The sequence below is a fragment of the Castanea sativa genome, chromosome 4 (assembly GCF_040712315.1).
Source record: "Castanea sativa cultivar Marrone di Chiusa Pesio chromosome 4, ASM4071231v1".
Classification (NCBI taxonomy): Eukaryota; Viridiplantae; Streptophyta; class Magnoliopsida; order Fagales; family Fagaceae; genus Castanea; species Castanea sativa.
This window is the reverse complement of record NC_134016.1, coordinates 21155676-21168023: the sequence shown is the minus strand read 5'-3', so window position 1 is coordinate 21168023 and position 12348 is coordinate 21155676. Positions and strand designations below refer to the sequence as shown.

General features: G+C 36.4%; 1 protein-coding gene across 1 annotated transcript; it reads left to right on the top strand.

Moving 5' to 3' along the window:
* Positions 1–1939: 1939 nt before the first annotated feature.
* On the top strand, positions 1940–3458 carry LOC142631090 (putative 2-oxoglutarate-dependent dioxygenase AOP1). Its single transcript, XM_075805166.1, has 3 exons — positions 1940–2319; positions 2430–2751; positions 3041–3458. Exons 1-3 carry the CDS (start codon positions 1940–1942, stop codon positions 3287–3289), a joined length of 951 nt encoding a protein of 316 aa, XP_075661281.1. The 3' UTR covers positions 3290–3458.
* The last annotated feature ends 8890 nt before the right edge of the window (positions 3459–12348 follow it).

The following is a 12348-nucleotide window of genomic DNA, read 5'->3' as shown; positions in this document are numbered from 1 at the left end:
CCATCCTTGGAGCTTCTTCCATACCCGCTATTTGATGTTTTCAAAACTCTCCTTCTTTTTTGGACCAATAAAATAAGGCAAACCCAAGTATTTTTCATATTATTGTATAGCTAATACCCTAAGAGCATCTTTGATCAAATCTTACATATCCTGTGATGTTGACTTGCGAAAAAAATATAGTGGTTTTGCTCTCTTTACTTGCTGTCCAGAGGCCTGCTTATATGCAGCAAGGATAGCTAGTAATTTATAACACTCATCCTCTTTGGCCTTGCAAAAAACAAGACTATCATTTGCAAACAAAAGATGAGTTAGTCGGGGTCCATTGCAACGAATAGAAATTCCCATAATTTTGCTAGTATTGGCTGTCTTTCAAATTAAGCCATGCAAACCTTCTGTACACAACAGAAATAAATATGGAGAGAGAAGATTGCCTTGTCGAAGGTTCTACTAGGGGTGATGTTGTCACAGGGTTCGCCATTTATCTGAATTGAGTATGTGGCTAATTTTTGATGGATATCGTTGAGCCTTTTTTATGGAAGGTAGTTGAGACATCATACTTCAATCGTGTTCTAGCAGATTGTTCCAATTGTGGCAAAGTTGTTAAAATTTTTTGCATGACAACGGTCCAAAAATAGTTCTCTTTGACCTGAAAATAGTGAAACATTTAATCATGAATTTGAATTTTTTTTTGATATCTCATCCGTTTTAACTTTGATATTGGCCCGTGACCAATCATGTCGAAGGGAAAATTATGATCTACAAGATAGTCCAACATTTATCCTAACCAGATGGTTGGATAAAAAAGTCAACTTTTTTAGCATCATTGGTTAGGGTTTTTTGTCTAATTCTTGCCAGAAATGGTGGAATTGACTTCGGATTTTTGCATCATCATCCGATTGGGGTAAATTATGTTGATTTTAATTTATTCCCCACTTTTGGCTTTAAAAATAATGGTTTTGACCATTTTCTTAGCTTTAAAGCATTATTTTGACGCATTAATTAGGGTTGGACAAAAAAGGGTATCAACAAAGGGGCAGGGTCCTGTGAAGCCCCAAGGAGTAGGGATGGGGCAAGGCATGTCACCCCGCCATCAGGGCCCAGGCAAGTACAGAGTAAGACAAAGCCACACAAGTCAAGGGTGAAGATCTTGTCATTTGGCCCCGTCCCGCCCCATTGCCATCTATCCCTAGGTACAAATGTTGTTATTAGATAACTAGTACCTTATACATGAGAATCTTAAAATTAAGCAATAATCATTTACATGTTTTGACTTTGAAAGCAAAACCATACATCCCACGCACCTTTTACTAATTTTTATTAACATTTGGCCAATGTTCAATAGGTTAAAACTCAGGAATCCAGGAAAAGATTGATTTATCCGGAAAAAAAAAATCCTCAATAGTTATGTATATTTTCTATTGACAATACAATGTAGCTAAACAATATCTTACCAGAAAACGGCTATATATATAATATATATATAAACGTTGACCAATCTTTATAAAAAGATGTTCGCCACAACATGGTGAAGCTCCAACATCAAACATTCAAACCCTTAAAAAAATCAAATAAAAAATAAAAGTCAGAGTTCTTTTATTTATAATAATATTATTATTAGGTGTTATTTGTTCCACATAACTTAAAATTGGAACCACCTTCAATGCATTTTGCTACTGTGTTTGTGTCTATGTGACTGTGACAATATATAGTGCAACTCTAATCCTTGTTAAGAATACAATGCACTTTGACTCTGTGATGTTACCTGCCATCAACTGTCAACTTCCAACGGCCATTAAATAAATAAAAGTCAAAACTATATATAAACATGGATGACATTTTCTTTGCTCATTGTCTATAAATAGATTGAAGCTTTATTTATTTGATAACCTTAAGACACAAGAATAAGTGAGAAGAGATCGAGCAAGCAAAGCAACAAACAATGCCTTCTCAAGAACAACCCAAACTCCCTATTATAGATTTCTCTCCTAACAAATTGAAACCAGGTACAAGTCACTGGGTATCCATATGCAACAATGTCCGGCAGGCTCTCGAAGATTACGGCTGTTTCGTAGCATCATATGATGATAAAATCATCTCCTCGGAGCTTCACAATTCTGTTTTTGATTTGTTAGTGGATTTATTTGATGTCCCTTTGGAAACCAAAACCCAAAACACTTCTGGCAAACCTTACCATGGCTATTTTGGCCAAAACCCATATATGCCACTCAATGAAAGCATGGGAATTGAGGACGCACAAATTCTCAGCAGAACTCAAAACTTCACAAATCTCATGTGGCCTCGTGGAAACAAGCGCTTTTGGTATAATTATATTTCTATATTTAATTATAATCCTAAAAACTTTATTATTTATTTTTAGTATATATATATATATATTTAATCTAATTAATTATTTGTTCCTGCTTGTTTAGTGACACCATATACTCCTACTCAAGGATTGTTTCCCAATTGGAACGTTTGGTGAAAAGTATGGTATTTGAAAGCTATGGAGTGAACAAGTACTCTGATTCTTACATCAGTTCAACAACATATCTTCTTCGACTCATCAAATATAGTGTGCCCAATGAGAACGAGAGTAATATTGGCGCCATGTCTCATACTGACAAGAGCTTCTTGACCATACTACACCAAAATGATGTGAGTGGTCTAGAGATCAAAACAAAGGATGACAGTTGGATTCATTTTAAGCCCTCCCCTACTTCCTTCATATTCATGGCTGGAGAGGCATTCACAGTAAGTTACAGTCACCAATTTTAGCTCAATGCTAGTTTGTGCAGGATATTTCATATAAACAAGTTTTGTCGTGAATGAGCTATGTTTGACTTTTTAGTTTCTCCAGTGGTGAAATATTTGTAGGTTAATCCTTTAGGAAATTACAATCCAATTGGTTTTTGGATACAGTAAAATTTTCTTTTCATTGATGATAACATACATATGAAATTACCATCAAAAATAAAAATTAAAAAGAACGAAAGAACAGAATTGATAGGGTGCTGACAAATACTTGTTTTGATTGGTCCAGGCTTGGAGCAATGGCAGGATATATTCCCCTCACCACAGGGTTGTTATGAGAGGAGACAAAAACAGATATTCGCTTGCATTGTTCTCATTCAATAGCGGGACAATTCAAACACCAAAAGAGCTAGTCGACGATGAAAACCCACTACAATTTAAGCCATTTGATCATCAAGGATTTCTTCGTTTCTACAGCACTGATGAGGGCCAAAGGCATCCGTGTACAATCAAGGCCTACTGTGGTGTTGCCTTTTGATCTAAAGAAGCTCATGGTTAAACTCTATTGATTGAAGAGAACTTTGGGGAGAAGAAACTTGATTAGAATAACATTTGAAAAGTAAATGGAATTTTAAGAAGGTGCCTGTTGTATGTAGTATAACTTACTCACCCTCCCTTAAAAGTTACCATGGTTTTTGAGTGGATTTTGTGGTGTGTCTTTATATTAGAACTTATTTTCTCAACTTTGTATGTGTGTGTGTTTGTTTCTCAATAAAAAAAAGAAAAAAAAAAAAGAAAAAAAGAAGAAGAATGTCATACAAGATATACAGGAATTAATGGATGTATTTGTAAGATAAAAGGTTTACACGGGCTCATTACCTTGATCTGAGGAGTCATAATAATTTGATGGATCGCATGCCATCTTGCCTTGCATCTGTGAAATATCTGTCCTATCAAATTTTTGCTTTCCAATTAGAATATAATGATTAGAAATAATCTATATGTTTTATTTATTTTAGTCAGTCAAAGTATTGTAGTGTTTCTTTTGTCTTTTTCAGTGTGAGCATACCAAGTTGTCATTGTAAGTAATGCTCTATTTGTTTCATTGTAATTTTCTTAATGTAATTCTCAAATTTATCAAAATCTTGAGCTTTCGTTATGTTTCAAGAGCTATGTATCGATCAAGTATGATTATGGAAGTACAAAATATACAGGTAATATATACTATGTTAAAAGGATCCATCAAACCGTTCCTAGCTCAAAAAAAAAAAAAAAAAAAAAAGAAAGAAGTTACTGCTTAGCCATGGGCTCTTGGGCCTACGAGGCCTATTATATTCTAGTTGCTACCCTCAAACTTGTATTGACTTGTGAGAGAGCAAATTGAGTTTGAAGACAAGATCATGAAAGTGGGATAGTGGATGCAATATTAGGTTATCAACTATTTGATCAACAAGTTATTGATAATTGTTTTTCTCTAAGAATTGAGTTAGAGAAACAAGTAAAAAAAAAAATTTATCAATGATTCGAGGAAATATCTTAGATAGCAAGTGGTGAAGAACGAAGTGATAATTAATCTAAATATGTTTGATACGCTTATAAATGACGCCATAGAAAGTAATTTCAATAGCATTTTGATTCTCATGGTAAAAAATTGTTATTATAGAATAGCATTCAACACCTAAGGCTTACAAGAGGCACGCAATGGCACATGTATAAACCTAGGGTGTAGACACCTCACTTTGTACTAGGTTAATAATCTTTAGTCCCCGACCCCAATGATGAGCTTGATATGTAAAAAAAGGGTAATTGAAGTTATTTTGATAGTTCGGAACATCACAACTCAAAAGTACTCCAAATTTCTTTGAAAACAATGCTAAAAAATTAACTTTGCTCATTGTTTTGATCATAAATTTTGAAACACAAAATTTTTTAGGGAGGTTTGTTCCGTTGGAAAGTAGACGTCTTGGGTGGTGCTCTCAACAATGTGAATGTTGTTTTTTTTCAACCATAAAAGGGGTGTTCGATGATCTTCAAATGCCTTTATCAAAAGTCCTAATAGTCTTGATTGAGGGGGCACCTCAAGATTGGTTATTATCAAAGACCAAAGCGATGTAACATTTGGTTATTATCAAATAGATGTACATTCAATTTCAATTCATCAATAAAATGGTGTACTTTTTCCATTCTTTTAGTTTCCAATATTCTCTAATCTAATAAGCGGCAACTCCATTGTAAGACCCTTGACGTAGGAAGGGTAGATAACAACAGTTGAACCTCCATTGTCTCTTAAGAGGCAATCAACACGACCTCATCCCATTCATATGGGTTACATGCCAAAACCCCATTTGGAAAAGGTTTGGGTAACTGGTGTATGTTGTATATACAAACACAAAACTCTGCCTATGTGCCAAGAAGAACTTGATGTGAAACTCTATCAGATTTTCTCTATGAAAATTCACAAGGCAAAATGATGCCCAGCTTTCACCAAGAAAGTTTGGCGATGATCAAGTTTTTGTGTGACATGATGCTATTGGTTCTAAAAGCTCGGATTTGTGTAAAAACACAAGAGCTTATTCAAATCTCCAAATTAAAATGATGGCTAAATAGCCTTTACTCTAACTTATGCTAAGTGCAAAACAAGAGTAAAAGAGCACAAATAACTGAAAACACTACCCTAAGCCATATTCATTCATTATCAACAATAAAAGGAAAGCTTAAAGAGTAGGGAAGAGAAATGCAAACACAAGAAAACAGTAAGATGTGTTATCGAAGAGGAATCCTCAGAACTCAATGAAAATCCTCTTCGCGACCCTCCAAGTCGAAATCGATCCACTAGAGAAGTACACGAATAACAAAAGATCCTCCAAGCCTAATCTACCCCATGTACTTGAGCCCTCCAAGCTCCTACTACCAACTGGCTTCTCAGAACCTTATCTTCTCTAGCTTTCCGAATCCCGCTATTCAGACCAATTGCATCTGCTAATGATTGGCTCCTTCCAATGCTTCCCAACAGCACCAAATTCTCACTTTACACTCAGGATGGGTGTTGTCAATGTTTGAGTTATCAACCTCTCAAGGATATGGAGATGGAGAGGTAGGAGTTGAGGAAAACCGCAAGGAAATGTGTAGATGATTGTGGGTATAACAATCTCTATCTCTCAAGTGTATTTTCTAGGGTTTTCTCTTTGAAAAGCACTCCTTACAATTTGTGGGTAATGAGGGTATATATAGTGTGGGTAAAGACTTGGTAAAGCAAAACATAACTTTTTTCCAAACAAAAAGTTTCACGAGTACTTCGCGGGATGGCTTTCCCACGAGACACTCGAAAAAACCTCTAGGCTGGCATGACTCTTCATTTTCCTGTCATGTGCTCTACATATGGCTCTTTTGCAGGTAGGCTTCTTGCGAAACACTTGCAAAATCCACTTGTTCATCCTTTTAAGCTTGAGTCTTCACGCTCTCTCACACGTATCCCTTACAATTAATCCCATATACATACAGGGAAAAAAGGATTGAAGAATTACAATCAAATTTGGCACGGAATTAAAGCCAACAGAAAATAGTTGTAAATTACAATTTTACAGATTCAAAACCCATCTAAATTTCTATCATAAAAATATGGCAAAAACATTGCTGGATTTCATTATAGAAATCTAGTAGAGAACAAATTAGCTAGCAAAACAAATAGAAGTCGTTACTAGGTGTAGACACTGCATTTTGTACTCCTTACGACTCGGGCTCCTATTTCCCAATGATCCTAAAATTTTAGAGCCCAAGGTTGGTTTAAGGCCCGATCAGATTACCAATTGACTTGAGGAATGTTAAGATGGAAAATATAATTTTTTATGAACAAATAAATCTATTTTTGGAAAATAAAGGCCAAGGAAACCCTCGGCTTGCATATGCATACACGCGTATGCGTACGTTGATCTTATGCATGCATACACAGACATTGGCCTATGAACGCAGGTAGGGTTCCAGAAACTATGAAAGACAAGTTTTTCTACATTAATGCTAAGGTTTGGAACGAATCCCACATCGTCTGGGAGCCATTCCAAACCACCATTTTCTCAATATAAAATGCCATACATGGTACCTTTTCAAGACAGATAGAAAATCCTAAGGGAAAACCTAAAATTCACTAGAAATAGTGAATCAAAAAGGAAGTTTTTCACAAAATATCCTCAAGTCAATTTTCATTTGATTGTGAATAGATTTGATTGAGGAGAACAGTCAAAATAAAGCCAATTTTAGAGGTATTAGTTCTAAACTTTCTTTGTCATCTCTTTACCTTTTCTTTCTTTAATCTTTCCATTTTCATTATTTTCTTTTGTTTATTTATATTATAACATGTTTTTTAAGCTTAGGTTTTCTTTGCTTTATGATTTTATGCATGTTAGGTTGTTAGATTTTGTTTTTTACTTTTTCTGTGTTTTAGTTTTTGGGTTAGGGTTTTTGGGCTTGTATTTGTACGCATGCTTATTGCATGCGCACACATACATGAGGTATGTGTACGCATACAACTGGGCTGCGTACGTAGGCCCTATGTATGCATACGCGTACTTAAGCCCAAAAATCCTAATTTAAGGTTTTTTGCTTCTATTTCTTTATTTCATTTATAATATATGCCTCTGTTCTGTTCTTTTTATGCTTTTGAGTCTCTGCTTTCGTGCTGCTTGCTTTGCTTGTTCCTTCACATGCTAAAATTAGAGTTTATCTTTCATTTTTGTTGTTTTTCCATGAACATGCATATTATATGGCCTTGCATTGATGCATAGGTACTGTGGTGCAGTGAGGTAAGTTATGCATTCACATGAATTTGCATATGATCTTGATCTTGCCTTGACGTGTTTGTAAATGCCTCGTCTTGGATATGATAACGTGTTCATGATCTTAACATGCCTACGTTTCTTTCTTGGATGTGATGTATGTTTGTTTGTTTGCTACCATGTCTATGTTGTGCCTTGACCATGATACAATGCCATATGAGATGAAATGTGTTTATAGGAAAATGCTAGGGTTTGTGATGGTATAAGAAGCATGATAGATGTATGTTAAGGTTTGGGATGAAATGCCATGTTGTATGCTTAGATGTATGCTATAGTGTGTGTGAGTTTAAGATGCAATATTGAAGATGCTTTTAATGAAATTAAGATGTAAGACACAATGAATGGAAGCCGACCTACGGGTCAGGCGGTTTTGGGTGCCTAACACCTTCCTAAAATCATACCTAAATCTCGAACCCATACTCTAATAGTGAGATCAATCCTTCCACGTAAAGGCACTATATGCATGGTTCCCAGACTATAAAACTAAGTGGCGACTCATTTTCTTTCCTTGGTCCACTTAGCCGAGGCGTACTCCCCACGTACCGCACGTTGCGCCCACAGTGGTGGCTCCACTGGAAATAGAGAGTTTGATTCCAATGTGTCCTATTTCTTAATCTTAATAAATGCTTTTTCAATACTTGTTTGCACACTTCACTTGGTTCTTTTTTCCCTTTACCTTGGTTGGTGATGAGTGGGAAAATGAGTACCCTCCATTCAGGGCAAAATCTTTTGAAGTTCATCCCACCAACTCACAATGTGTGCCATTGCCTATGATGAGCTTTGAGTACATTAACGATTTGCCACCAATCCACAAAGGTCTACCCCTTAGTTGGAATCATGGTCCACCTAGTTGTGAGTGTCCTACTGATATGTCTCGTTAGCTTTAAGGAGCCTACCTACACTTAGAGAGATCCTAGATCATATCAAAGAGAGGGTACCCTTTATATCTCTTGTGTGTTCAACCATATATCTTGTGTTCACCTAATTCTAAAGGACAAATAAAAGATAAAAGATGTAAAATTAAAGGATGAGCAAAACGTTATGGCATACCCTAAGATATTTGGGATAAAAGAAAAGAAGTTCTCACATATAAGAGGCTTATCCAAAGTCCAAAGGTATATCTTAACTTGAAAGGTTCATAAGACTATAGCCTAATTGCTATCATAAGCCCAAATCAAAATGTCTTTTGAAAAAGAGAACCTTAGGCTTAAGGTAACAAGTATGTTGTAGACTTAGCATCCAACATCCTACAGGTCAAAATGAAATTCCCTAATCTTGGGCCTCTTTGTTGTATGCCAAGGCCCAAAATGATGAGAAATTCATGGACTTTGAAAGGAAGGCTACAATATATCCTAGCTAGAGGGTTACTTCAAAAAAATGAAATAAGAATAATAAAATGAAAAAAAAAAAGAGTCCAAAGGTGATGAATACATTGTAAGCCCATATTTGAGAGAAAGGGTTGAAAATCTCTAAGTTCATTCTAATGAAAGCCCATGAGAGTAAGATGAGAGCATTATTGTAAATAGACTAAAACCTAAATGAAATAAAGGGCAAAGTTCATGAGAGGAAAGTGAATGATTTTGTAAATGGGCCTTCATTAAAATGGAATTAAAGGCTTTCTAAGAACGTCTAAATTTAAAAATGATCTTTTAATTAGGACATGGAATTAATAAAGATGAGACTTCTTTTCAGGCACCATTGCATTATCAAGATCAAGAAAGCATGTCCCCACTCATATTTGGGTCTGAGAGAAACAAGGAAGATGCTTGGTTAAGATTAAGGACACACATCAAGAAGAAGTATTTCAAGAAGGAGAACATCTCAAGTAACAATGGCCGTGCCAATTGATGATGAGACTGCACAAAAGATATTCAAGGTGATGGAAGAGCAAAGCAATGTTCTCAAGAAAATGGGAGGGCATCTTACTAGGCTAGAGGAGGCTAGGCTCAAAAAGACCACACATCTTGAGATTCACGATGATGGAGAAGGAGAAGGTTGGGATGAAAGGGATAAGGATGATTATGAAAGGAACAAGCAATTTGAGAAGCTCACCATAGATACTATGACCATGAAAGAAAAGATGGAGAAGATGCAACTAGCCTTTCGCAAACTAAAGGATGGGTGATTGTCTGTATAACATGGGAGGCATAAGTTCAAAAACTCTCATTGCATTGCCTCCAAAATTCATGATTTTTTATGCAAAAAACTTTGAAGGAACTGGAGACTTGAAACAACATATTAGGAGATATCTAAGCATTGTCGAAATGAAAGGATTGGATGAGAAGCAAACTTTGCATGCATTCCCTCTTTCACTCATGGGAGGTGCATCAAGGTGGTACTATAGTTTGGATCCAAACAAGACCAAGGTGTGGAACGAGCTAGTGGAGTTTTTTGTGGATCGATTCATCTTCAATGCCATGATTGATGTGACTCTAAAAGACTTGGAAACCACTAAGCAAGGAGTGGGGGAGACATTCTTCGAATATATGACAAGGTGGAAGGGAAAATCATCTAGGATGGTTAATAGGCTGAATGAGAAAGACCAAATCAACATGATTATCAAGAGTTTGCTTCCGGCATACAATAGTAGGCTTCTATTATCGCCTATTAGTTCTTTTGGGGAATTGTGTGATTATGGAACTAGGATTGAAGATGATATCAATAATGGACAATTAGAGAAAGATGAAAGCAAGCCTCCAATCAAGAAAACAAATGGAGGAGGAGTAATTACTTCCAAAGCACCCAATCCCGTGAATGTAAGTGCCATCATACCCCAACAAACCTTAGCCTACCCAAGCTTCACACAAAAAGCCTGCCGAGAATTTTTAGACCTAGGAATGACCCTTGCCCAATCATATAAAAATTTGACCTCCAAAGGATTCATCAAACCTCTAGATCCCACACCTATGCCCAATCCTGTACCTCCTACTTGGAACCTCAATAAATATTGCCATTTCCATAAAAAAAAAAAAGTCCGGCTATAAGACCAACAATCATTTCCGCCTTAAACACAAAGTACTAGACCTCTTAAACAATGGAACTCTCCCAAATCCCAGCATTATTACCAAGCCCAAAGATCAAAACCATATTGGAGATGACTCCACCCAAGAGCGAGAAAGAGATAAGAGGATTCTTAGGTTGACTGCAATACATTAGTCAATTCATTGCCAAACTTACTTCCACTTATTAGTCCATCTTCAAGCCATTGAGAAAAGATGAACCCCATGCTTGGAGCGATGAATGTCAGAAAGCCTTTAACTTCTCAAGGAATACCTTCTCCATCCACCTATCCTAGTACCCCCAAAGTAAGGGAAGCCATTACTACTATACCTCTCTATCATAGGAGATTCGGTTGGAAGCATGCTTGCACAAGAAAATGATAATAAGAATGAGAGAGTCGTGTACTATTTGAGCAAAAGATTCCATGACTATGAGACTAGATACACACCCATAGAAAAGTCATGTTTTGAACTCATGTTGGCCGTACAGAAGTTGGAACACATCATCCTACCATTCCAGATATGGATAGTAGCCAAAATGGATCCATTAAAGTACCTATTTAAGAAACTTGCTTTGAGTGGGAGATTGTCGAGATGTTTAATCCTATTACCAGAGTTTGATTTAAAGTATATGGCCAAAAAAACAATTAAAGAAAGCGTCGTGTCAGATTTTTGTGTTGAGAACCCTATAGAAGGAGTTGATGGAAGGGTGGATTGCTCAAATGAGGATTCTCTAGATATTGAACGAAAGGCATGGAAAATTTACTTATATGGAGTCATGAACTAATATAGGAATGGAATAGGAGTACATTTGATCACCCTCGATGTATCTCATGTGCCTTTGGCGGTTAAGTTGAACTTTGAGGCAATAAATAACATGGTAGAATATGAAGCTTGTATCACCAGAATGGAAGCTCTTTAGGTGTCATGAACTAATATAGGAATGGAATAGGAGTACATTTGATCACCCTCGATGTATCTCATGTGCCTTTGGCGGTTAAGTTGAACTTTGAGGCAATAAATAACATGGTAGAATATGAAGCTTGTATCACCGGAATGGAAGCTCTTTAGGTGTTAGGGGTAAAAGAAGCAAAGGTCTTTGGAGATTCAACTTTAGTCATAGCCCATTCATAGAAATTATGAAAGGTAAAGGAAGAACATTTGAAGCCTTAACAACAATATTTAGAGGATTTGACCAAAACCTTTGAAAGGATTGAATACCCTATCATCCCTAGAGCTCAGAATTAGTTTACAGATGCCTTGGCTACCTTAGCCTCCATGGTTGAAATACCCAAGGGAGTGTGGACACAAGCCTTAGAGATTAAACAGAGCTATGAACTAGTGCACAAGGGGAAAGTTGAGTTTTCAGTCTTGGCCATAGAAGAAGAAGGTGTTCCTTGGTATTATGACATCATGAAATTCTTGGAATTGGGAGTGTACCCTAATAGTGCTGATAAGAGAGAACGTCGTTCGATTAGTATGATGGCTATGTAATATATCCTATGTGAAGGACAGCCCTATAAGAGATCCTATGATGGTATACATCTCCGTTGCTTGAAAAAAGAAGAAGCCAAAAGAGTCATAGAGGAAGTTCATCAAGGGATTTGTGGTCCTCATATGAATAGGAGAATGTTAGCCAAAAAGATCCTAAGGATAGGGTACTATTGGAATATGATGAAAACCAATTGCGTGGACTTTGTGAAAAGTTACCATGATTGCCAAATAGATGCAAACTTGAATCATGTGCCATCTAGTGAGATATATAACAT